The sequence below is a fragment of the Egretta garzetta genome, unplaced genomic scaffold (genome assembly GCF_000687185.1).
Source record: "Egretta garzetta isolate BGI_Z169 unplaced genomic scaffold, ASM68718v1 scaffold89, whole genome shotgun sequence".
NCBI lineage: Eukaryota > Metazoa > Chordata > Aves > Pelecaniformes > Ardeidae > Egretta > Egretta garzetta.
In genome coordinates this window covers 2,946,212-2,973,464 of record NW_009269997.1, presented here as the reverse complement: position 1 = coordinate 2,973,464, position 27,253 = coordinate 2,946,212, and the positions used below count along the sequence as shown (strand labels likewise).

General features: G+C 43.5%; 1 protein-coding gene across 10 annotated transcripts in view; it reads left to right on the top strand.

Moving 5' to 3' along the window:
- Positions 1–289: 289 nt before the first annotated feature.
- The window catches only part of SEC31A (SEC31 homolog A, COPII coat complex component), a 43,438-nt gene continuing 16,474 nt past the window's right edge, over positions 290–27,253 (top strand). For 6 of the 10 annotated variants that reach the window (XM_035902807.1, XM_035902799.1, XM_035902808.1 and 3 more), the window contains exons 1-19: positions 290–375; positions 914–1,037; positions 4,088–4,286; positions 5,628–5,723; positions 7,069–7,209; positions 8,514–8,656; positions 9,602–9,701; positions 10,929–11,090; positions 11,278–11,430; positions 12,359–12,595; positions 13,159–13,233; positions 15,593–15,643; positions 16,439–16,516; positions 19,020–19,095; positions 19,772–19,950; positions 21,808–21,934; positions 22,954–23,099; positions 24,907–25,080; positions 25,626–25,799. In XM_035902807.1, coding sequence (XP_035758700.1) covers positions 297–375; positions 914–1,037; positions 4,088–4,286; positions 5,628–5,723; positions 7,069–7,209; positions 8,514–8,656; positions 9,602–9,701; positions 10,929–11,090; positions 11,278–11,430; positions 12,359–12,595; positions 13,159–13,233; positions 15,593–15,643; positions 16,439–16,516; positions 19,020–19,095; positions 19,772–19,950; positions 21,808–21,934; positions 22,954–23,099; positions 24,907–25,080; positions 25,626–25,799 — 2,514 coding nt within the window. In that variant the 5' untranslated portion in view covers positions 290–296. The other 4 variants (XM_035902800.1, XM_035902802.1, XM_035902803.1 and 1 more) reach the window with 4 other exon arrangements.

The following is a 27,253-nucleotide window of genomic DNA, read 5'->3' as shown; positions in this document are numbered from 1 at the left end:
GCTAGAAGGTTTTTCTTCCGAGTGGTTGAAGCTTTGCCCCCGTTTTCCTGTGTTATGGTCTGTTCAGCAGCCACCAGTTTCCTCTCTGTGTCGGTGTTATGCTGCCAATGGTGAATTATTCTTCCCCTTCCCCCTGGGTGTACCTTGGAGAGGATGGCTGAGGTGTCTGTCTGGGGTATGCTTAGGAAAACAATAGCTGCTTCTTCCAAGTCCTAATGCAGCTGCTGAATCCCTGGCAGCGTGGACTCCTCATGCTCTGTTTAAGTGTTACCTTTCTTGGTTTTATTTTTAGTAAAATGAAGCTGAAGGAAATTGATCGTACTGCCATTCAGGCATGGAGCCCTGCCCAGCAGCACCCCATTTACCTGGCCACAGGTGAGTTTCTGGAAAGCATATGCTAGCAGGCCTCAGGCTATGTGAGGTGGCTGCCATGAAGTGGTTGTAATTGAAAGCTGTAGGAGTTATTTAATGTCCTGAAGGCTGGAAAGAGGTATATGGCATGGTGCCTTCCGTGGAGTTCTCTAGTGGTGCCGTGCATGAAAACATGCTTTGCATTCTGCAAGTGACAGCAAGCATCCTCTTCTTTCTGCCAGGGTAAGGTGACAGCAATCCTAACCTCTAGTTCACTGTCCCTTGCTGCTTGTTTGTAACTTAGATTATTTTCTGTGCATCGTTAGGGGGAGAGAGGCACTTGTCCAAAGCTTTTCCTGTTCATCATATTGGTTAAGAAACCCCCAAAGGGGGAACCATGGGGAGGAAAGTTCTGTAGAACTACAGCTAAATAACAGAAACATGACCCCATCTCAGGGTCCTTTTTTCAAGGATGATGTTTTTATGCCCCTCCTTGTGCTGCTTTTGCAGTTGTTCTTTTGTGTATCATGGCTTTCTAACTGCCAAGCACGCTGCTTTGCAGGTACATCGGCTCAGCAGCTGGATGCAACCTTCAGTACAAGTGCTTCTCTAGAAATATTTGAGTTGGACTTATCGGACCCTTCGCTGGATATGAAGTCCTGCGCCACATTCTCCTCCTCTCACAGGTAAACAGTGGGGTTGTAAGGGAAAGGTAATGGCTGTGGAACTGTTATACATGGTATTTGTGGAAAGGCCACTTCATGAGGTTTATGTGCGGTTGGTAAGAAGAGGAGCAAAAGTTCAGCACTGAAGGAGGAAGGCGCATGAGTGCCATTGATATTGTGGGACAATGAGGTGTCATTGTGAAGGCACTGAGCTTAGACTCCAAGGATTTGCAAGCAGCTCATGCTCTGACATAAACCTGAAAAATCTGACATTGACTGGTAGGTTTGAATATGTATGCAGAGTTTATTTTGGGGAGCCTCTGGGATTTTCCAGAGAACAGAAGGAAATGTGAAATTATCAAAATGCAGTGGCAACTTTTCACATTGGCCCATCCTGTTTGCATTTAGGTATTTCAGGGAGACTCCTATAACATAAGTAAACGGAGTCATGTTGTGTGTGTAGTATTGTACCTCACCCTGCAGCTGGGAAACCAAGTTCCCAACTGTACAACTCCACTTAGCTCTTAGTTCCTTAACCATGCGCTTGTCCAAAGAAAGACTGGTAGCATCAGAGCGTCCAATTTCCATCTCAGCAGTGCTTGTAGTGGCTCTCTGGTGGCTGGTCCAGTGGCTGCCGCTCATTGTGGGTGAGCTGAAACAACATAGGTGGAAGTGCAGGATGTTTCTGTGGGTAGAGAAGGAGGTGAAAATTTTCATTGCCATTGGATTGGATCCATGACTTTTATACCAGCTACAGTGTCAGCATAACCACTTTTTCCCCTGGTGACCTGAAACGACATGATGGGAGGTACAGGCTATTTTGCCTGTATGGTCAAATGAGAATTTGACACTTCTAGAGAAGCAATTGCCATCTCCCCAACCTCTGACATGAGTAAAAATTAATTGGACTTGAGTCTTCGTTATCTGTTCTAAAGCTGTAGCTTCAAGACTAAGGACCTACAACTGTTTCCTAAAGTTCTTGACCAAACGCAGTTTGCTGGGTTCCTAGAGGTTAAGTGTTGCCTATAAACAACTGGACAGAAGGGTTGAAATTGTGTGCATTTGCACACAATAAGATTATGACCCTGCTTAGGGATGGTCTCCGTAAGTAATGGCTGTGGTAGCTTTTGCAGGAGGAAGCACAAGGTGTTAGGCTGCTGGTTTTGTGCTGTGTCAGTTTTGTTGTAATGATTCATAGGGCTAGCAGAGCAGTTGTGCTGGCAGGCAGCTTGCAATCCATGCCCTGCAGTTGTCTGCGTTTTAGTACGTGGGGCTTGTGAGAAAGAGCCCCAGTCTCTGTTTAATGCCCTGCACTGTGGGCAAAGCTGATGTTAACATGTCCTACTGACCTGAGAGCAGGATGAGGTGTTCAATGTTCTAAAATTTCCTTGTTCTACCTTGTTTTAACTATGACAGAGATTTTTCAAGGCTGTCCAAGTGACATTTGCTTGCTGAATTTCAAAAAACACTCCTGATAGCCAAGATGCAGTGTCCATTTGAAAGTACTTCCCTTGGTAAGCAACACAAGAATTTGACTTTGCCCCAGAAAATGCATTACAAAAGAGGTTGATTTTTTTTTTTTTAAATATAAGTAGAAGTGCCCCAGCTAGCAATGTATATGTCAGGCTTTGTTTTGGTTTGCAGCAAATGAGAATGTCCAAGTAATCAAACCCACAAAAGACAAATCCTGCAACAAGCTTTGTTAATTGCCCTACACGTAAAGTTTTGCACTGCTTTTAAAAAGCCATACTTTATCTTGCAAAGAGCAAAGGGCAAGAGGAAAGTAATTGCACAGTTAACTTTGGTTTTTGTTCTAAGCCATTTTCTGCCTTCATTTTGGATTATCTTAAGTACTGTTGAACCTTGCTGGTGGTGTAATATTAGTGCCTGGACAACCCTGTCAGTCACTACGTTTCTTGTAACCTTGCATAGTTAGGTGCAGAAGTATAAAAATCATACCCAGGGAAAGGGTCTGTCTGATATCACAGACCAATTTCCATTTGTGGCATTGTTCTTTGGTGAACACCCCCCCTGTAATCTGAACACTGCACTAGGAGACTGACCACTTGGCTGTTACAGTATTTCCTATCCAGCATATGCTCTTTGTCTAGCTAGTATGTATTCTTTCATGCCGAAGTTGCTGTGATTTAAAGAAATTACTTGAAGGTTGTCCAGAGATAATGAAGAGATTAATAATAACATGGTGAATGCTAAAGTAACTCCTTGCCATCTTCCAGTCAATGTGTGTTTGCTTTCTGCTTACATAAGAGCTGATATGTGATAGTGTGTCATTTTATATAGAAGAAATTAATTCTTTGCATGGCTGAATACACAGGAATGCTGTTTTGCTTGTGCAGCAAGTTCACTGAGTTGAAGGAAATTTGGGTATTTGCAGATGGACATGGTGGTGTGAAAATACTTCCTTTCTGGAGGTATGTTTAATTCCTCTTGATTTAGCCTGGAAAAATAGATTGTGGTCCAAGAGACACATGTCTGTGATGTGAATAAACTACTTGCTGAGCCTCAAGTACAGCAGATGAAATGCTTGCACATTCAGAAGCACAGATATGGAAAAGGATTTGGAATTTTCCCAGTTCTTTCTCTCTTGTATGAAGAGGTTTACTTCCAGGCTGTGTTTGGATGCGCTTATAGTCCTCACTTTGATTGCTTCTATTGTTCTGCAAAGTTGAGCTCAAAATCACGTGCAATTGGGAGCATTTACCTGATTTTGCAGCCAGGAGATGAGATGTTACCAGGTTATTGGCTGTGCATGTCTTGACCGTGTCAGCCAGGAGATGAGATGTTACCAGGTTATTGGCTGTGCATGTCTTGACCGTGTGTATTGAGAACAGCCAGAACTGGGACACATTGTCTTTCTGACAGAAGGGGTTGTAAGTACAGAGACTCCTCCTTAAGGAGAAAAAGCAGGTGGTGCTTTTCTCTAATGTGTATGCTCTGTCTGTTAGCAGCAGTCTGGAGGCTTTAGCTGGGGCAAGCAAAATGAGGTGCATCAGTGTATGTGGAGCTCGTGGTGGATGATTGTAAACTGTGGAGACCTCCATGTCTTACAGGTACCACAAGCTGATCTGGGGGCCACACAGCATGACCTCAGGTGAGACAGTCTCCGGAGTCCTGATTGCAGGGGGTGAAAACGGAAATGTCGTTCTGTATGACCCAGCCAAAATCATAGCTGGAGACACTGAAGTAGTAATTGCCCAGAAGGACAAGCACACAGGACCAGTAAGAGCGCTCGATGTCAACATGTTCCAGGTTGGTTTTCTGATGTTCTTCATCATGTACCACCATAGATGAGTGGCCTGTCTTCACTTGTAACCTTAAATGTTTCTGTCCCTTCCCCGCCCCGCTTTCTCTCCCTCACCCCTCCGAAAAGTATGAATTAAATTTGGTGTTTGACTGTTTGTATTTAGTAGGAAATGCAATGGTGTTACTGGCATTTCAGGATTGGAAATAAAAGAATTTAAGGTGTCTGTTTCATTCCTTCCCCTCATCAGTTTATGTTGTCAATTTAGTGCGTCTTTTTAGCTCACTTTGCATGTAAAGTAGAGGTGGTCTTCTGTGGTGTTTTTAGCCAGTCTTCTTTTTTAGCTCCCCCATACTATGCCAATGTTGTTCTCGTCACACAGGGAATGTTTATGTGCTCTCACTCGTGTTTCTGGTAACATCAGATTTTAGGTATCTCTTTTGGGGGTTGGGTAGGATCCATCTTCAAGACCTCCAAGTATTCTTACTTGGAAAGAGGAGACAGAATAAGAAACATGGTGACGTGGCCTTTTTTGCAGAAGAGCTCTCAAAACCAACAAGCTTCCCTCCATCACTAATAAGCGTTTACTTCCTCCTAGATACAGTGGGTTGGTTTTCCCTTGTCCCCACCAGCTGTGCGAGAATTCAGTTGAATTTGTTTCCTAAATAGCACTTCTGTCCCTGCACACTTGCTTTCAGCAAGGCTGCCCTGTGTTTATTGTGTCCTCTCTGAATCGCTTCCTTTCCCTTCCTGTCCATTATGAAGTTGGGACTTGCTTGCCACCAGCCATGGGATGTGATCAAAGGGTACTTGGTGCCCTATGCTCGTGTTGCCCTGCCTGGACTTTTGCATCCCAGGTGCAGGATTGCTCTGGATGATTGCACTCACTGTGGGAAGGTTGCTGTCTGCTGCTGGAGGCACAAATGCCATACTGCTTCCAGCCAGCCCCATGTGTCTGCCTGAAGCAAAGCTCTGGCAGTGATAGCTGCAGCACTGCTTCTGTATCTGCCCCCTCCCAGAAGTGTCACTGCTTTCCACTCGCCTGTCTGTGGCTGTGCCCCTGCAGCTTCCTCATGGGTATTTGCCATGCAGTGGAGGAGCACTCCACAAAACGGGAATTTTGGTCTTAGCATGCCAGTCTAGTGTAGTGTATGGGGTTTTTTTAATGAACTCAGTCCTACCTGTGATCTCAAAAACCTTGTTTTTCCTTAAGCTGCTCTGTGTGAGCCAAAGGCTATATCCAAAGCTGATAGGAGAAATTGGCATGGTCCTGTGGATCTGATGCCTCCCAGCAGCTAAGACGGAAAGCTGATGCTGAAAATACTCTTAACATCTAATGTGTCTTACAGACTAATCTGGTGGCCTCTGGTGCTAACGAGTCTGAAATCTATATCTGGGACTTGAACAATTTTGCCACGCCAATGACACCAGGAGTGAAGACACAGGTACCAGATCTATATTTGTTAAACACTGCAGAGCAGACTAACAAAGAATATGCATGTCACTGAAGTTGAGAGCTTGTTGAAACTTGCAGTTTTAAAGCTATCTTTAAAAGAGGGGGGGGGAAAAAAAAGCCTTTTGAAGTCTAACTTGGGTAGCAGTTAATTGTAGTTAGCCATGAGCTACATGTCTGGCAATGTTAGATACAGTCCTTAAGGGGTGGTGCAACAGATCTCTCCCTATCAAAATAAAGAGAAATCTGTTCCTGCATATTGTTCTCCAGTGGCTTTCCCAAAAGCCAACAATAATAGGCCTTCTATTGGCACTTAATTTTTGTAATGTATTTATTAGACTGTGGGGTTTGAGATATTTTTTTCTTTGTGACATGCCTGTTACTCAGAGCATTCAGCAGAAGCCTGTGTCCTTAAGGACAGTACTCTGAGCAGCAGTGTGGGTAGCTTTCAGTGAACACTTTTGGAAGGAAGTCAATTGTGACAGCACTGTTTTACCACACTTTATGCCTAGCTGTGATTTTTTTTGCCCAGCTCTATACAGGGATAACTGGACACTGCTGCTTTTCTAGCCCCCAGGGTGTGGTTTTCTGGCTGTGCCTGTAAGTGCAAATATGCAGAGGTCCATGCAATGAGTGGTTTGCTCTGCTTCTCATGCAGCAACCCTGGATATGCACTCATGTTTATCCAGAACAGACCTGCAGTTTTGGCTGGCTGCACAAGCAGTTGATTCATGTCTTCATGTGGTGGGACTTTATTTTTTTTTAAGTTGTATTTGGCTAGGGAAAGTTGAAGTATCCCCTTAGTCTTTGGGAAATACTGCATTTTTATCAAGCAACAAGTAATAACAAGCTAAGTTGCTCAAGTTACACCACTTTTTAAATATCCATAGCCATTACATGTCTTCTAGTCTTCCTCTGTATGTTTCACTGCACACGTGACTCTGAAGATTGTGAGGGTACAGATTGAGGAAAATAGGAGGAAGATAAAAAGTAGCTACTGGGAAGTCAGATGATGAGACAGTAGGTTTGGCAGTTACCTTCATGGGTTTCAGGGAGTGTTTAATTGCTAATACTTCAGTGTTTAGCCTGTGTCTCTTAAAGAAGATCTATGGGGGAAAAACAATCTCTGCAGATATTGCAGAGAAATACTAGCGTGAAATACTAAATAGGTGGGTTTGGGTGTTCTACACTACAGCGTGTGTGTGTAGAAAACCAGAATTACACAGTACCTGGAATGAGTCTCCTTGTGGATTTGTCATTTAGCAAGCCCTGAAAATAACAGGCTTTGAGTTTTTGACTTGGAAAGGTTGTAACAGGCTGTTCTGTGTGCGTGACAGCCTCTTGAGGACATCAGCTGCATCGCATGGAACAGGCAAGTCCAGCACATCCTGGCATCTGCCAGCCCTAGTGGCCGAGCTACTGTGTGGGATCTCAGGAAGAATGAACCCATCATCAAAGTCAGTGACCACAATAACCGGGTGAGTTAGCTCTCAGGTGGCTGCACAGGTGCTTGTGGAGAGGTGTGGAGTGCCTCTGGGCATGTGGGGGCAGGTCATAGCACTCCTTCTTCCATGACATAAAGATACTAGTGCTTGGCCCAGTTTTATATGACATGCTGAATATCTGATGCCTTCTCTTAACGGGCTATGTATATGCAGAGGGATTGTCAGCATTTTAAAAGAAAATAGGCAGATGCAATTTTGAAGCAAGGCATGGCACTCAATTTTCCTGTTGGAGTGATAAGTTTCTTTGGAGAAAGCCATTACTGATCTGTTTGGGGCTACCACAGAAAGCTAGTCAGAAATTACGTTTTGTGTGCTGGAGAGATGAGGTTGCAGCTTATGTGTTCTGGGTGAGCATATTTAGTTTCACAGAGCAGGTGACGTCATGACTTGGTGCTCAGGCAGAGGGGGCTTCCTCCTTGGCCTCACAGGTGGGATGAGTACAAGGGCTGAGCCCTGGCAGGACACTGACTGGTGGAGCTGGGGCCTGTGCTTCTGCTGGTCTGGATGTGGAAATGGGAGCAGGCTGCAGCAAGGTTGGAGAGAGCAGGGTCTGTGGTGGAGAGCGACACAGAGGAGTGTTGCCATTGAGCAGGTTACAGGGGACACTACCTTGTATAGTTACAACCACTGTGTCTTTTCCTTAGGCAGTGTAAATATAAAAAAGAGCCTGTTGACCTTGTGGAGAGTGACATATTTGTATAATTCTGTATATTTTAATGGAATATTGCTATAACAAACTTTGAAGATGTAGCAAGAGTTCAAAACAAAATTTACAAATGGGTGCTCCTGAAGTAGCTGTTTGTTCACTGCACTCTTATTTTGATAAACTGTAACTTTGTTTTATGTGTTTGTTGCCTAACATAACATCAACACAGTAGGCTGTTTTCATCACGTGACTGTAGCCTAGTGATACAGTGTTCACATGACAATAATATCTGCCTAACAATGGCTTTTATTAAAATATCGATAAAAACATTAGAGAAAAAGGTTTGTACAGAGGGCTTTACAGTTTTCTTACATTAAAATGTAGGATTGTGGACAAGACAGAACAAAGTCATCTCTGAAAGGACCTTGGGAAACTAACTGCAAGTCTCCTCACTCATGGAAATGAGGAGAGTATTCTAATCTGAATGCAGTCAGAAATAATTCTTAGAAACACAGCTGCAAATTCCCTTGCAACAGTGTTTACCATGCATATAGACATATTTAGGCTAGTTGTCTTTTGTCCTTTAGTGCTGCTTAGTTATTTTATGTTTTGGCACAATGTTGTCCCTCAGATGCACTGCTCAGGCCTGGCATGGCACCCTGATGTTGCTACCCAGATGGTTTTGGCCTCGGAAGATGACAGGTTGCCTGTGATTCAGATGTGGGACCTAAGATTTGCCTCCTCACCACTTCGTGTTCTAGAAAGCCATACAAGGTATGAGTCTTCTGTAGCCTGCTGCTCCATGGTGTTTGCACTGTTGGTGACTGTACCACTTTGTACATCTCAGTTCCCTATGAAGACTCACTTATTTGGAGGTGGCAATTCCAGCAGCACACAGTTACATGCTGGCTTGCTGACTAGCCAACCCTCTGTCCTGAAAGGCTTGCTTTTTCTGGGGCCTGCTCGTTTGAAGAGAACAGGCCCCAAAATAAAACACCATCCCACTTGAAACACTGAAGTTCTAGTCTGTTTCTGTTCTTTTTGAGAAGAAGGAGCTGAGTTGTAAAGAATTAGCAGTAGTTGATTTTGCCTAAATACTGGAATGAAGGTGCACCTGAGCACATCCTCACCCATGGATATGCACAGTCTCTCTGCCCCTCAGTCCCCAAAATGCCTTAAATTTGGCTACAAGGGGAGATTTTGTTAAATTCTCATCCCTCCTCAATTGTTAGTGAGAATTTCCTTATTGCCCACAACCTGTGCTTGATTTAAGGAGAGAGAATAGCAATAAGTCTGTGTTTGGCTTCTACCAAAACTGCTGCTGGTGGTTCTGCTGACTTGAATCTCCTGCTAATAAAAATATGTCAGACTTTGTAGTCACTGACCTTACCTACAGGTTTGCACGCTGTATGTTAATGATACTGCAGGCAAACAAACCATTTTGTTACACTAGTGTCCAGGTTCTCCTGCATGACTGTTGCATTGAATTTTCAGGTACAATGTCTGCACCTTTATACCTCTTCATGCAGAAAACAGAAAGAATCTATTTCAATAGAGTGCTGATAATACTGAAAATTTTCCTCTTATAAGAGGAAGGCGTGTGGAGGGCATTTTGAGGTGGAAAGCTCAGCGAATGTAGAAACTCGACTTAAAAATATGCTTTATTTATCACCGTTTTATGTTTACATTAAACTTTTTTGGTTGTGACTTTTCATGCAGGGGTATATTGGCCATTGCTTGGAGTATGGCGGATTCGGAGCTGCTACTTAGCTGTGGGAAGGATGCTAAAATTCTCTGCTCTAACCCCAGCACGGGCGAGGTATTGTATGCACACCACTTAAGTATCTGTTCAGATGTGGCACAGTGGCATAGGCAAAACGGGTGTTGGTGTGCTTGCATTCCTAGGAATGGTGATTCTGTAGGATTTTTCTTCCTATCCTGTGTACTTGTGTTTGGTATATGTGCCTTCTGAGCTTGTTCTGGTGGTGCAGGATTCCTTCCTAGTATTGCCAATATTACATATTTGTCCTTTGTCCTGCTTTGCTCCTGCGTAGCACTAAGGTTCCTGCTCATTATAAGGGATAGAAATGGCCCCACTTAAACTAAGTATTTGCTTCCTGCTCTTTTGGTTTGGGCCCATGTGGCTGGATTACTGTTGCAATTGCCTTTTTCCTTCTGTAAGTGTAAGAACTTTTATCCAGACCAGAGGGATTTTATAGGTTACTACAATAGCAGCAGATCAGCAAGAGCCACTTAAACGTCTTCCTACCCCACCCTTTTGGGCCTGTGGATACCTTTCAAAGAGGGTGCACATTCTTTTTTCAGGCAACTTGAGTGTTTGCCCCTAGACCTTGAGAAGGGCTTCAGGCATGTGGAGGGTTCCTTGCCTGCAGTGGACAATAATCCTGGAGGACAGAGAAGTGTTTCTAAAATTCAGACACTGGCCCAAAAGTGCAAAAGCTGTGGGAAGGCTTTGCATGTGGATGAATCATTCTACATGTTTTTATTAAAAATAAAAAACAGTTTCCTGGGAGGCAGCAAGGTAATTAGCGTTTTGCTCTTCGAGTTTCTCTTAGTTTATGGTTAAATGTCTGTTGCACTGGTGGGCTTGTTTGTTGCAGGGCAGGAGAGGCTGTCTACCCAGAGTGCAGGTTTTAACTTTCCCAATTTTCCTGCAAAACCAGACTTACTTTGGAGCCTGGACATGTATCCATGTAGTGTGTAAAGATACCCAGATCAGCTCTGAATGAGCTAGCATGAATATCAGCAGGAGCTCACAGCTTGCAGTGGGACAGCACAGACATACCCCACCTGCATAGTTTGTCCTGTGTGGATTAAACAGAAGATTTGATAGGAGAAGAAGGAAATTAAGCAGTGCTGTTTGGTGATTGTCAGGGTTTGCCCACTGTTAGTGTGTACAGTGACACAGAGGCTGCTGGGGAGCAAGAAGAGCAGACTAGTGTCAGGGCAGGCAGGAGAACTGTTGCTGTTGGACATGGTGCTTCATAGAAGCCCTGATTTTTTTGGACGTGTTTTTGCTGCCCAGGTGCTGTATGAGTTGCCTACGAACACACAGTGGTGCTTTGATATCCAGTGGTGTCCCAGGAACCACGCTGTTTTGTCTGCAGCTTCCTTTGACGGGCGGATCAGCATTTACTCCATCATGGGAGGCAGCATTGATGGCTTGAGGCAGAAGCAAGTTGACCAGGTATTGAGAAATGTTCAGCTAAGAATATGGACAGAAAGAGGTGGGGGGAAAACATGGACTCATGGGAGGTCTTCAGTGGCTGTCTGCAACCCTGCTTGCAGGACTACCAATCCAGTGCAAATAAACTAAATGTAAGTATTTATTGGAGATATGTTACTGTTGGTTTTTGCTCCTTTTGTTATCAAAGCTTTCATCATCTTTTGGAAACCTCGATCCATTTGGTACAGGACAGCCCCTCCCACCCCTGCAGCTTCCCCAGCAGACTGCCCCACAGAGTGTCATTTTACCCCTAAAGAAACCACCCAAATGGATCCGGCGACCTGTGGGAGCATCGTTTTCGGTAAGCAGGCAACAAGGCTGGGCATGGTTGGCCAGGCAGGGAGGGAGATAGTGGTGGCACCTGCAAAACACTTTAGGAAGAGGGAAGTTCAACATTGTGTTCCACCTTGGCAGAACTTCCTCTGTTTGTCATCATGGTGGGAGATGATTGCAGCAGTTTCCAAACTGGGCACTTGGGACAGCAAACAAGCAAAAGCATGACAAAAATGCTTGGAAAAAAGAAACAAGGAGGTGTTGTGTTGCCAAAAGGCACTCGTGTCTTTCTGTTTTGGGTTTAGGGCCTTGCTTTTATTTATGTTCAGTGTTTGCTTTGGAGTAAACAAATATATACATCGGGAGGGGGAACAGGACCAAACTGGGCAAGTATCTTGTGACTTGAGTGCAGTTCGAAGCTATTTTTTGAGTCAGTGTAGTGGAGGATATTATAAGCCCCTTCTAATTGTTTTTAATTGATTTTTAGTTCTCTCCAGATGATGACACAACTTACTGCCAATCTCTCCATAGGCTTTTAATTGGTAAACAGCCTGCCAAGAGTAAGGTAGACATGCTTGAGCATTTATTTAATGATGCATAGGTTTCTTTGGTAATTTCACTGCAATATCATGAGGTAGTCCACTTACGCTGGGCACTGTACAGACCCACAGCTCCAGTTCTCAGTTTCTAGTCAGTCTTTTCCCTTAGAAAAAACAGGCACAGAAGTAGCTGTGCTCATAAATCTTACTAAATGTGTACCCACTTATCCAGCAAGCTCCTTACATGCATAGAAATATGGGGTGGTGGAAAAAAATGATGTCAGAAATGTTCGTCCATTGGACAATAAGTATATATAGGCTATATAAAATCATGTGTGTACATATGTGCATACTTTTCATATACACTCCAGAGTATACTTGCATTTTTACATACTGCATTTTGTGCCTCAATTCCAGTTTGGAGGCAAGCTGGTTACATTTGAGAATGCCAAGTCTCAGCAGCAGCCAGGCATTGAGCAGCAGCAGCAGTGTCACCATGTCTATGTGAGCCAGGTTGTTACAGAGAAGGATTTCCTGGCCCGCTCGAACCAGCTGCAGGAGGCTGTGCAGTCCGAAGGCTTTGTCAACTACTGCCAGAAGAAAATTGACATGGCCCAGGCTGACTTTGAGAAAAACGTGTGGGCCTTCTTAAAGGTAACTGGATAACAGCAGGTCAGGAGTTCCTCACTGACTTGGAAAGCCAGTGCAGAAATGGTTCCTTCTGTGCATAGTGGTGTTTTAGTAGGAGATGCTGGGAACCAAAAGTGTAAGCTGTGGGAATAGTGCACATAAGCCCTGCTGTTGGAGGTGGCCCACCAGAAGAGAGAGGGTCCTCAGGGCCGGGGTGTGCATGGGGTTCATGAGAAATCATGTCAGAAGGGGAAGGTATCCTGCGTTTTTTTGACATCCCCCATCAGTACATCTTTGTGTGGGGAGCTGGTGAGAAGGGATAAAGCTTTGGGACAGCTTTAGATGTGCTTTTCACTGTTCACTATGAATATTTAGAGGTTTCCAAATGAAGCCAATAAGCAGATTGTTCACCTACAATAACCAGATTGAAGCCTTGCCTACCGGCTTGCATGCTCAAGTCACTGAAGACCTTTTCAGTTCTCTTTATTACTCTGTTTCCACAGTCACTAGCTCTCACTGGGTAACTTGTGCCAGTCAAGTAAAAAGCCAGTGATGGAGAAAATGACTTTACTTTTTGTTTTTTAAAGGTGAACTTTGAAGAAGATTCACGTGTTAAATACCTTGAGCTCTTGGGATATAGGAAAGATGATCTGAGGAAGAAGGTAAACGTGCCTGGAAGCTGTGCTTGTGTTAAATGCTTTACTAATGGATGTATCTGCAGGTTACCACCTAAAATGTTGATGATGCCATGTATGGTTGAAGTACTTATTTACCTGTGGGGTCTGGAAGAGCTATTACCAGTATCCACAGGCTATTCAATTCAATAAACGTTTTTATACAGTATTATTTTCAGTCTGTTTCCAGCAGATAGTATTTGTCAGTGCTGCAGCTCTGCTAATAGCCATAATATAGTTGTTACCTATGGTGCTGGACCCTCTGTTTAAACATGGCTGACTTGAATAGTTGTGTTGTTTAAGGACTTCCTTTGTTCCAAAGGATACTAGAAACTTTCCTCTACTCTTTAAATTTTGTCTAGATAAACAACTTGTGAATAACTTCAGAATTCTTATAGCTTGTTTTGGGGTTTTTTATTAGCTATATCATCTTCTTGCAATATGGATGTTCAATGAAATTTCAAAGCAGGCAAGCACACTTCAGAGGCGTGTCTGCATCTGACTGTCCAATGTTGATCTGAAATTCTCACCCATCAGGAGGCTATGATATTTGTTAGTTCAAACTATTCATGTAACTTTCTGACATCCTTCTACTGTAGCATCACGGAATCTGATCAGGTTTTGGGCTTTCTGGTTGAAGAATATGTGAGCAGCCTTCAGGTTTTCATTAACTGCCTTGGAAAACCTTTATTGTGTGTGGGGGGAACACACCATTAATTTTTACAAAGAAAAGGAAAACAAAGATCAAACCTGGTTATTTTTGGAAAGGCAGAATTTGGATTACTAGGAAGCAACTTGCACATTGTAAGTGTAGAGCTTTCCTCCAAGTTGGAAGAAGATTCTTATCTCAGTGTTACAGGAGAATACCTGCTGTGCATTTTGGCTCTTTGTTTCTTTCAGTGCTGTACCCAGCAACTGTCTAGTATTTCTTCAGTTCTGATTCAGTGGATTTGAATATTTGATTCCTTTTCATTGTATCAAACTAATGTTTTATTTTCAGAGTGGCTCCATAAAAATTTCATCATGGTTAAGAAGTAGATGGGCCTCTCAGGCAAACTTCTTATGATTACAGAAAAAAAATCATTGTTTTGCCAAGTCTGTCCTCAGCTTCTAAATTTTTGTTGTATGAGTTAAGGCAAGTATAGCAAGGGAAATCCTGTTTTTGAAAAGCAGATCTCAATTAGAAAATCCAGCTGAAATTTAGTAGTGGTTCTGTGAAGTGGCCTCATGCAGACTGGAGCCCACTGCTGCTATTGCTCTGGGAAGATGGGCATAGCTGAACTAAGTGGCCTGAAACGCTAGGCCTACCCCATTATTTCAGTATTTGAGGAACAGATGAGAGAAGCTGCAAGGCCATGGTTTCATGTAGCTGTTTCTCAACAAAGGATTCCACACTGAAGTTGAATTCATGTTTTTAGTGACAAACAATACAGGACAGGTCATCTGAAAATTTGTGATACCCAGATGATAAGCTTGCTAAATTACAACTTGTTTTTCATGTTACTGGTAGAGTAAGGAAAGCAAAAAGGGGTCGCAGATTTCAGCTTCTTGGAATAAGCTGTTAAGAACGTGTTTTGTTTTTATCTTAAAACCTGTGATACTCATATGCAAGTCAAGTCCTGGATTTCTCCTTTCTGTTGTAAACTAATGATTAAAAAAGAAAGAGAAAACTATCTCCAGCAATTTGAGCTCAGCTTTTTGTGAAGACAAGCCTGCAAGGGTAAGATAAAGCCTGCAGTACTAAAAGCAGTAAATAACACTAGGAGACCACAGGCTCCTAGATGCCAAACTAATACATTTTCTGTGTGTATTCTAAACCCTGTGCATTAAATTGGTGTTTTTGAGGGCCCTAATTGAATCTAGAATCATTATTTGCTTTTCAAAGCAGTAAAAGCTGAGCATTTTAACTCTTCCATACCTTGGAAAATCCTAGCCCATAGCCATATGCCTGCTGTGCTTGAAACCATAGCTTCCTGACAAGCTCCCTGCTCCACAAGGATTGTTACCGCTTCATTTTCCCTAACCAGAGCAGACAGAGGATTTTGTCCTGCATGCTCTGATACTATTTTATTACTGTGGTTTCCAGCAGCTCTAGTGAGGTTTGTGGCCCTTGAGTTAACAATTAAAGGTTTAAAGGCATAGAGCAGCTGTTGTTTCCATCAGAGCTTGGGGTGCAAGGGGCTTAGCAGTAAATCCATCACCAGGCTGGGAAAGCAAATGGCATTAGTTTCATGTTAACTGTTTCTTAGGCAACGTATTAGCTACATGTGCCAGTTTTGTAGTCTGAGTGAGAGGTCTGCCTCTCTAAAATAAAAGGGCACTTACTTAAATCTTGCTTGTTTTCTAGATTATGTCTGCTGTGAATACAGAAGGCCTTGCAGATGGTGATTTGGGAGAGGTAAGCAAACTCGTGTACAGCTCTGTCTTCAGTTTTGTAATGCCAGTGCAAAGTAAGAATAATTTTTCTTTCCTCTTGCTAGCTGTACCAAAGTCACTCACAAATAAACCCAGGATGTAAGTTCCTACATTCAGTAGGATTAAGATACTTATTGAAAAAAAAAAAACCACTTTTTTTTCCATTCAAATGCCCCTCTCTTTCCCAGTGAAGGACTTGCAGTCCTACAGGTTTGGTTCAGGGTCTTACTGATGTCCCTCCACCTTTCCTTTTTGCTGCCTGTCTTGCCCACTGTGACAGTTTGTTCTGCCTGTGAGGTGGAGCATAGCCTTGCTGCCTGGCAGCTGGTTTCAAGAGCAGCACCTTCCCCAGGCTTTAGAAAAGCAGGACTCAGAGTGTGGTCCCATAACACTTCTGTGCAAGAGTGATAAATATAATTCAGGTGTTGCCTGTTGTAATTGCAATGGCCTGAGTCTGCGACGGGGGGACTGCATTGCTTTTGTGCTGTAGACATTTCAGTTGTCATCTGTACTTGACTAATGGGGAAGAAAAGTTTTGCTGCATGTTTTCAGGTAGCTAAAATGAAAACAGCACAAGGTACTATGTAATGACAGAGCAAAAGGAAATGGAGGGCCTCTGTCATGTTTGTTGTACTTGAGCATATATTGGCAATGTGTTTCTGTGATTTGCAGTCTGTTTCTGGCTATTGTTGGTGGGAAGGTGGCTACGCTCTGCAGTGCAAAGTATTTCTTCCTCTTTTGCTGGCATTTTTTTTATGGCATCTTCTCTCTGCTGAAGGCTTCCACAGAATCTGATGAATCTGAGCCAAACAAGGGGGATGAAGGCCAAGCTACAGAGGACCAGTTCTTGGGAGAGGTATCTGTTGCTCTCTAGACTAACCCTGTTGACTTACTGTGTATTTACTTTTTAACTATTAAGAGCATTTTGTTTTGTTGGCTTTTCCTAGTCCTGAGATTATATGGAAATACAAGAAGTTACTTAGAATGAGTAAAATGTGGGCTCTTGTTAAGTTGCTTGAGATTTTTTTTCATTGGCCTCAGACATCATGTGAATAGATTTTGGTGGCAATGAAGAGCAAGTTTGTTTTGTAATAGTCCAGTTGGCAACAGACTCAAGGACTTTATTCTGCCATAATTTTCACTCTGACATTTCCTGGACACGTACTAAATGATCTGCTGCCACAATTCTAATGCATTCTTTCCCCTCGTTGCCCCTCTCTCCCTTCCTCATTCCTTTGTTCCCTCCCTCTGATTATTACCAAGCTGTCAGCTTATTACTGACCTGTTTCTAGGTATAACCCTTTGCAGAGATGCAGCTGTGGTACTGGAGGACAGGGGGAATTTTTGTTCTTTGTGCTGCTCCCACCAACACCACAGTGCCATCCATCCTCTTTGCACCTGAACAGCAAGTATCAGGCTTTGGTAGCTAGCTGCCTTACAAAAGTCTTGTTGCACCAGTTTAGCCAGGTTTATCACAGGCAATTTGTGCTCTACCACATCTGCCTTTTATCCTTTTGTTCATTTTTGGCCATTCGAGCAGCATTGCTTTCAGCCCTGTGTTTTAAATATGGGGACATGTCTATAATTAGAACTATGGACCCAGCCTCTGCCCTGTGAGGTTAATAGCACTGAAAATACTAATATTGCTGTGTGAACAGGCCAGCTTCATTCTCCCCCATTCCCTCAGTCTCCCTTTTGGGTTAGAATTTGAGCTGTTAGCCCCAAACTACCTGTGCTCCGTGTGCTTGGTGTCTGCAGTTGTCTGTGAAGATGAGGATGGTGGTTTATGGCTCATGCATGTTGGAGCAGTGCACTTGTTGAGTCCATGTAACAGCCTATTAAGGACACCAAAACAGAGCGCTCTCCTTAGGTTAGGTGCTTCATGGCTTGTTAATTCATTAGGCACTGTAGTGGCAGACACACATATCTGAGTAAGGGTTTTGCTGTATGCAATCATGAAGATATTGGATGTCTCATAACAAATGTCTCTTTTAGAAGAGAACTCGCAGCCAAACATGACCTTAGCCTACTAGCATGGGTGGTAAATATTTGTGAGATTGGCCTCAAGCCACTGATGATGGATCGGGGAGTGCTGTCACATACATAAAGTAATTGGATAGGCACATTATTCCTGTGATCATCACAACGTGTTCTCAACTGATACAAAACATGCATCACACATTATCTGGCAGCAAAATAATTTTCCAGATGCTGCCTCCTTTCATGAGCCAAACGTAAAGCTTGTTTCAGACTTACCTCCCCATCCCAAATGCCTGTTCTTGGTTGACTGTGTATTTGTTCTTAATCCTCTGAAGTACAGTTTCACTGACCAGCATATAAGCAGGGTGTTTTCAGCAGGCTTTTGAACTCCCACCGCATGTACTCGCACACTGGCTTACAACAGAGGAGGCAGTTTGTGGGACAATTTCTGCACTCTTCTTAGGCTAAGCTGTGAAAATTGATGGTGGAGAGAGTCTATTATTTCAATAATAAAAAAAGTAATACCACTCTTGGTATTATTTTTTTATTATTGAAAGTTTTGTTTGAAACTCCCAAGTACTTGTAGGAAATGCTTTGTCTTAATTCCTGGGGAGTTCTATAAAAAAGCAGCTTCTGTCTGCTGAGCGCAAAGCACTTAAGTCTGAGTGGGCCATGCTGGACTTCTGTTTTGAGAATTAAGCATGTGTTCATATGTTTTGCTTAATTAAGCTAGGATATATGCCTAGTACAGAGTGTTTCAGGAATGAGCTGAAAGTCTAAGTAGATCAAAGAAACCGAGGTGGCATTATGGTAGACTGTTCTTGGTAGGGGTTGAAGTTGAAAGATAAGGGAAAGGGAGAAGGCTTCTGATTTTGTGGTTGTGGCTGTTTTGCTTTGAGAGTGTTGTGTGTGTATGGGCATGGATGCATGTATGCATGTATGCAAGTCAGTACCCAGGATCCAGGTGTCTGGTTGCTTATTTGTGATCTCTAGGTATGTACACTTGTGCTAGCATAAGGCTTCCTTGGTGGAAGCTTCCAGAACTCTTTCCTCTTGGCATCTACTCTGATCTCTCAGAACAATGATTTTATAATGGTGTGTTTACGTGCACTGGAGATGTTTTGATAAGCCCAGGCCTTTCTCAGTGTGCTTAGGAGGTGACGTTGTACAGGCACTAGGGGAAGTTGATTATCCAGTGCTGAAAGCGTTCTAACAAATGACAGGGATACTCTTCCCTTCTGAGTTAATGATCTATTAGGTGACTGGTAGTCTGAAGGTTTGTCTTTAACTTGTAATGCTAGAGCCATATTTTTTGAAATGTGTGTGTATATTCCAAGTGCATACATGATCTCAAAAATTACACTTTTCCTTTCTCTTAGAAGGTGAAGGACCATAAACAAGAAACTGAAGATTTGGGATCTGCAAAGAAGACATTTAACATCTCTGTTAGTGGAGGTAAAAAAAACCTTGATAATGATTTCATTTTATGTGCTGATATTTATAAATACTGATGTTGATACTGGTGTTCCAGTGAGAAGGCAATTTCTGCACAGATTGTGAAGGGTTATTGTGACTTGCCTCTAACTCCATTCATTTCACAGCAGTCTCGAGGCAGTTGACAATACAGCTGCTTTAGGGAAGGAAAGGAAGTATACAGCACTCATATACCCCATCGCTGAAATGCAGCTACTCCGAGTGATTTCTGATATAGAAGAACACACACCTGATCAGGCATGAAGTGCTAATGTTGCTGTTTGTACAGAAACTCCCAGGGGATCTTGAATAACACCGAAGCCATTGACCCCTGTCTAGGTTTGACTTTGTTTCTGGCACTGAATGCAGAGTAGTTGTTTTAGAGGTCACTTGGATCTCTAGCTTCTTGCTAGCATTTACTAGCATCTTGCTCTGCAAGCAAGGTGAGTGATGCTTGACAGTGCCACACCTGATGGCGCTGTGACCATAGTGTGTTTGAGACTGAAGATGGACTTGAGCATCCCTATAAGTACCTGCCTGCAAGCTCGTTTGCAGAGAACTTTGTGCAGTGTTGTACAGTTGGACACAATCACCTGCTGTTGCATATTTAAGTGACTTTTGTGCCATCGTTTGAAAATGCACTCCTCTCTTGTTGCAGATGTGGACGGTTTGATTACCCAGGCTTTGCTGACGGGTAACTTTGAGAGCGCAGTAGATCTCTGCTTGCACGATAACCGTATGGCCGACGCCATTATCTTGGCCATCGCAGGCGGACAAGAGCTGCTTTCTAAGACACAGAAAAAGTACTTTGCCAAGATGCAGAGCAAAATTACCAGGGTATGTTTTTCAGTTAAGAAACAACATGCATGTAGGTCTTTGGCAACTTGTTTTTTCACCTTACAAGTTTTATTGCCATTTCATAGGTTTATTTCTGTGAGAAGCTATTAAGTATTCAAGTCATCCACAAGATCTCAGAGCAGAAGGATTTCTGCTATTCTTTTTTAATGTATTGATAAGAATAGGCACACTACCTGGATATCAATAAGAGGATTCTTTATATTGTCTCCAGTGTCGTGAGTTGCATATACACTGATAAAGATAAATTATCTTAAGCAGCGCATATTTCAGTCTGTTATCTTGTCATATTTTTAGTTGCACGTGACCCATGTTCAGTGTCAGCAGCATTGTGTTGATTTCTGTCTGTGATGAGTCTTAACAGATTTTGCTGGTGCTTTGTTTCACTGCATGCACAGAAGAGAGCTAAGTATGTCCAGCGTATATCAGTCACCCTTTATCAAGGAGACAATGTGTTATGGCTAGTTGGGGGGTTTTTTTGAGGTTTTAGCAATGCTAGAGATTGCTGTTGCTGCTCATTCAAATCTATCCTCTTTCTGCTGACATGAGAAAGTAGCAACAGGAGGACAAAACAGAAGTGGCCTTATTAGAGCACAGGATAATTGGTTTGGCAAGGATGGCCACTTTTAGATGAGGGGAGTTGCTCATGGTCACTTTTTAACAGTCCATTGTTGAAGAAGGGTGTTTTATACACTTGTAGAAGGCAGCCTATAAAAGGGCATGTGCTTAAGTGCTTCCCTGGAGCGGGGCCGAGGGCTGCAAAGCACAGTCACTTGGGGAGTTAGGGCATGCAGCACCACAAGCTAGGGTCTGTAAGTGGAATTTTGTTGGTCATTGCCTGCAGTCCAGTTTGAGATAGGAACAGCTTGCATTTCTGTTAGTGGACAAGTGAAAATAGGAAAATCTCAAGTATTAAGACTCTACAGGATTTCTTCCCCCACGCCCTGCTCCTTTCCTGCCTCTGGCCTAATCAGAGGAAGGAGAATTTTATAGTGTGTGGGAAATATCTTCACTGTAGTTCATCCTTTGGGAAAAGGTATTTTTATGGAGAGCTGACCAGTTGCCTGTGCTAACAAGTGAGTGTTGACCTTGTAGTTAGGACCTTGCATTTGTTGTTCAGGTGTGTTTTTTCTTTTCTGGTCCCAAACTGTACACTTGCTGCTTGTTCAGCTGTTTCTGAGCTTGAAGTCTTGGCATGACAAGGGCTTTTATCACTAAATAGCAGCACAGCTGCCAAGTCTGTCTCTTGTCTGAAGCAAAATAACTGGAGGCAGTTTGAGATGGAAGAAACTGGAATTTCATTCTGAGGGCTTGTGGACAGGCAGCCTATGTGGGCGAGTGCAGGGTAGGGATACTGCAGCCAGCTCAGGTTGATATTGATGCCAACTTGCTTCTTTGAGCAGCCTTTTCAACTGCCCCTCACTGGTCAGCCTGAGGCCAAGAGGTTAAAGCTGAATAAGACAGTTTGACAAACAAAATTCATACTCCTTGCTGGGCATTGTGTAGAAGATTTATAGCTAAATACTTGGTATGTTATCTTCGTCTGCAAAAAAAACAGTGCTGAAAACCTTCTGCAGCAATCCCAGCTTGTAGAGATTTCTACATTCTTGCATGTTTTGTAGCAAGAATAATTGGCCTGTGTTATCTGAGCTTGTCTTGTGATTTTTCACTTAACCTCCTTTTGAAGTAAAATGTACTCTTGTGCAGCTGTTGAATTGCAGTGACCCTGGATACAGTGGGGATGAGTACACTTGAATAGATACAAATTACACTGTATCCTGAAAAAACAAAGGAAATCCTACCAAGATCTTAACTGTGGTCTCTGTCCTTCTGGTCTAGCTCATCACTGCAGTGGTAACAAAGAACTGGAAAGAGATTGTGCAGTCTTGTGATCTTCAGAATTGGAGAGAGGCTCTGGCTGCTGTGCTCACTTACGCCAGGCCAGATGAGTTTGCAGCCCTTTGCGGTAAGGACACTTTATAGACTGGATGTCATTTATTCCACTTATAGCAAAACTAAACTTTGCCATGGTGGTTTTCCTTCCAGAAAGTTATTGTAATGCCTTGCTGGTTTCTTTGATGGATAGTAGTTCTTTGGTCCTGTTGCAGAGGAGGAGAGGAACTTCTGGAGTGCTGTGTTCCCAGTATGTTCCCTGATTTTTCTGGGCACAGAACCCAGATCCTTGTGAGCAGCTGCATCCTGGCATTGCCTGTGTAGTGCACAGCTGCTGGTCTCTTACCATTTCCTGATGGGTAATGGTGATGTTGATGTGACACGTCAATCAAGAGACCAGGTTCTTGGAGTGTTTGTGCATGGGACACAAGTGGAAATGTTTCAGGGACGCACTTTACTCTTCTTCCCTGAGAGCAATTTTGACTTCTTGGAAGGAGTCCTGTTTCACAGGCAGTGAGCATGCCTGCCCTCACGTGTGCTGCATGGCAGACAACTGGCTGGGTTTAACACATGGGGAAGTTATACTGCAATAAATGTGTGCCTGATACCCTGTCCCCCTCAGACATCAGCTGTGGTGTGTAGGGAGCTGTATGGCTCACTTCAACACACATGAGCCCAGAGCAATATCACTGCTTTTGTTCACAGTTCCTTGGCCAGCTGCACACTCAGGTCATGCTCATGAAATGAGGGACTGCAAAAAGTGGGTGGCAGAGAGGAGACTCAAACCCTGGCCTCTTGTCCTTTGTCATGTTGGCAGGTGGACTGCCCCCTCGGATGTGTCTCAGGTTTGCAGGCATTTGACAAGTCCTTGTTGCTATGACATTAACTGCCTCTGAAGTGCCCTGGGCTCCCATGAGAATTATCTGTGCTGGACACAGGAGTATGTCCTTACGAATGGAGCCCAGAGGCAATATTCCTTCTCACTGTGCTGAGACAGACACAACAGGCGTTGCAGTCTTCCCCAGCCTTGGCAGTGATGGAGGGATCACCAAAGTGATTCACCAGTATCTTCTTTGCTCATATTTTCCTTAGATCTCCTGGGTAACAGGCTGGAGAGTGAGGGGGACAGCCTTCTGCAGACACAAGCTTGTCTTTGTTACATTTGTGCCGGCAACGTGGAAAAACTTGTTGCTTGTTGGACCAAAGCTCAGGATGGAAACAGTCCCTTATCCCTTCAGGTTAGTAATTCTGTTAAGAAAGATATTGGAAGTAACACACTGCAATCATTTGTCACAAATCAAATGATCTAGTGTAGAGCTTTGGTGCTGCCTGATAGCTGCATGTATCTTGGGATGCAAGCCTTTTCCTTCTGTCATGGGTGGCTTTTGTAGAAATAACGCATATGATATTAGAAAGCGTGTTGTGAAGCATGATGGCCTTCATGTCTGCTCTGTTCTTTGGATAGTCATGATAATATGCTTCTTCTGTAAAAAGGTAGTTGTAGGGCTTAGAGTGTTTTGGTAAAGAAGGGGCTTTAAATACTTGCATCGTTTGCAATATGGGAATATTTGGACATTTTTGCTTTTGGAAGAGATGGTTGGATGTTCAGGGAAGAATTCTAATAATTTAGTGTTAAATTTGGAAAGAAATCTATAGGAAAGTTCTCATGAGAAGAGTTTTCTCTAGGGGGTTGCACATACAGGGGTTGGTTTCCAGCGATGAAACATACTGCATGTAGCAAATATCTTGGAGGAAGAGAATTGATGACAATGAGATAAAGCAATTATGGAATAATTCATTTTATAGTGTAATCCTAGTTTCTTACATCCATTCAGAGCCTTTGAAGGACGAGTTTTAGAAAGTACTTAAAGTAATGTTATCTGGCAATGCTGTGAGTCTTTGTTTAGTTAATAGAAGGAGTTTTGCTTTGCATTATTAACTCCAGCTTTGAATTATCAAAATTACTTTCCAGTCTCTTGATTGTGAGGGCTTCATTTAGAGATTTACCCTCAGTTTGAATTTGCATTTTGATTGCACTTCTTTGCTCTTTTGGACACTAAAATTGAAAAATATTGTCAGAGTCATAATTAGGCTGCTTTTTTACTATAATGTGGAATTGCTGAAACTCGTAATTGTTAGTTATCTTGATTTTTTTTTTTATTTTTTTTACGTGCCTTTTTTGAAGTTCTTATATGGGGAAAAAACAAAAATATATTATTGAATAGTCAGTCCTTGTTAGTGATATATGGTTGAAGTCCTGTGTGGTACACTCTCATTAAATCTGTTATAAGATTTCAAAGTGGGATTGCATGTTAATATTGGCAAACTAATATTTGTAGTATCTTCCAATATAATATAGTGAGAGTAAGAAAACCATGAGAAAACTGTCCAGAAAATGTTCCTGTAACTTAGGACTAGAAGGAAACCCAACTGAGGCCAGCTCTGGTATTTGGGGATGTGCAAGGAAGGCAAGATATGGAGTATTCCTGGTGAATACTGGGAAAACCATCTTAGCAGTAACAAGCAGAAAACCATGGACAGCTCTCCCAAGGGAGCTGTTAGATCATTTTGCTTCAGATGGTTAAGAACCGAATTACTAAAATGCTGCAAACAAATGTGCAGCACCTCGGCACTAACACTGGTGATGGACATGATGTTTCCTATTTGCTCTCATGGCTCTCACCAGATACTTTTATGAAAGCATACTCTTTTGGTGGACGTTCTCAGTGCTGATAGAGCTCTGAAATCCTGTTTATCAAAAGCAGTTCTTTTGGCTTTGAACTCTACCTGATATGCTGCTGGCTTTGGTGTTAGAAGTCACTTGGTGCGAGGTTGCTAGCTGCCATGTTATCTCACATGCTAGGAAGGTCATGCCTTTGGTGCAGCTGTAACTGTCTGGGAAGCCTGCACTTGGCTTGGGCTTCCTGTTGGGTGATAGGGGTTCTATAGGGCTGCCCTGAGGAACAGCCCTCTATCACAGTCATAAGCCAGGGCCTACTTCTCCTGTTGTTCTCATTTGTGAGGTTTTTTTTCCTGATCTTCCAGGATTTAATAGAGAAAGTTGTAATCCTGCGCAAAGCTGTGCAGCTCACCCAGGCTGTGGACCCTAATGCTGTGGGGGCCCTTTTGGCTGAGAAGATGAGCCAGTATGCCAACCTCCTGGCTGCCCAGGGTAGCATTGCTGCAGCTTTGACCTTCCTCCCTGCGAACACCAACCAGGTATGGGGCCTTCTGGTTTTTTACTTCCTCTCCCTGTGTTGAACAGGTGTACTTCAAGCAAAGGTATCTGCAGTTAGCCAGCAGGACTGCCATTTGAAATGTACCTTGAGCTGTGACAGTCAGGCTGGTTTCCCCTCTCCCTGTGTTGGCCTTGCTGAGCTGGCAGAAATACATGGCCTTGTTCTTCTCTCTGTTTCACACCCTCGTCCTTGCAGCCAGTGCCTGCCAAAGGGACAACTGTCCCTCCTGCAAGCCAGACACCATGAAACATGTACCTTGACACTTGGTTGTTTTCTTTTGATTTCTCATCTTCTGTCAGCTGGTATTTGTAGACAGGCTGGCTTGGGAATGATGCAGGCCAAGATGGGAGGCAGGCACATGTAAGGCAATTCCAGTGGCCCTATGTCTCATGCAGAAAAGACTTACTCCAATTAAATAAAGCAGAGCAGGCTTCTGAAAGTGGTGGCCAGTCAGCCTCTTAGTGTGATGCACTGGGTGACAAGCAGTGCAGTTAACCTTCCTTCACTGTCCTTTTCTGATTGCAGCCAAACATCATGCTGTTACGGGACAGGCTTTGCAGAGCCCAAGGGGAGCTTCCAGTGGGACAGGAGGCCCTCAAGGCACCATACGAGAGACAGCCCATGCCTAAAGGACGAGCTGGCCCTGTGGCTGGACAGATGCAAGGGCCCCAGGCTCCAGCCCAGCAATATTACCAACAGGTAAATGATTTTTGGTAGTCAAGGAGCAATGTGGTGAGTTCTGGAGAGCGATGGGTAGAGGAATTTTTTCCTTTCTCTCAGTAGAAGTACATCTTGCAGCCCCAGCTCAGATCAAGAGCCTTGTGGTGAAAGTTATTGGTGCTTCTTTTGAATCGGTACAGATGCCTCCTTTACTCCTCATCTGAAAACATGCATTAAACACTTTGTCAAGTAGCCTGCTTCTGAAGACAAGGTGTTTTCCCCCTTTGAAAAAGTGCTCCAGTGCCAAGAGTGACTGCGTGGGAGAGCACTGCAGGATTTTTCTGTGCTTGCTCTTCATATAGTCCCTGATGTTGTCCCATCCCTGCAGGCCTTGGGGCTTGCTCATGTTGCTCACCATTCTCTTCTGGGGCTGATTTACTTCCCTGACTAGCTCTGATGTTGGCTGCAGAAGTTTCTGAGCAGTGGTAATAGCAAACTGAGGGCATGTTTCAGCAGTTGTGGGTACAGCCTACTATGAAAACACCTTCCCATCTAGGTGTAAGGGGGCATAGACAGCACAGGCAGGGTGAGAGTGAGCTGTGCCAGAAGAAAGACCTGGTGAGTATGGGACTAATTAAGGGAGCTAGGGGCTGTGCAGGGAGGAAGAGGTGAAATGGGGGAGGTAAATGCCCTGGTTTTATCTCTAGACTGAGGACAACACTGCATCAGACCACATTGGCCATCACCGGTGTGGTTCAGTGGGCAGCCTTGGCTGTGTGCCTGCTTAAAGAGCATCACTGAGTCCCTAATCCCTCAGCACAGTGCTGAAGCCCATCTGGCCCTGCTCTACACAGGGGCTCTGGGCTGGGCTTTTCTGAGAGCAGAGCTGTGTTTGTGCTGCAGGTGTTCTCCTTACACAGAAGAGACTGGCACAAGCAGAGGCATGTCGCTGTTAGTGCTGCCCTTTAAGCACTGCCTGCCAGAAAAATGGCAGGAAGAAGGGCTGAAAAGTGGGGGAGGAGTTAGGCTTTGTTCTCTCCCTCTTGGAGTCAACAACTGTGTGCCTTCTCCCCAGAGTATTAACAAGGTAGATTTCGGAAGGGACAAAGCATTCATCCTGTTCATACAAGATTACCTTGCTAATGCCATTGCATATGATTTTTAAATGCATCATTGTCCATAATTAACTCTACTATTTTTTTCCTGTGTCTTTGACATTCCTCCTTGTAACCAATGAATTGCCTTGAGAAGCAATGATGCATATTTCCTGTTAAGCCATGAAAAATAACAGATGTCCTCTAGATGGTGTGATCTTAGCAATGCTTTTTAAACCAGAGTTCCCTCTTTCTCCTACTGTTTCAGGAATGTCTCATGCTATTATGTAAGCAAGCCCTGCTCATTAATAAAAGGCTGGGTGTATCACAACCCCACAAGCACACTGCGAGTTAGTTGCCCCCTGTGTTCCTGGCTTTCCAGGGAGCTCATGCTCAGCA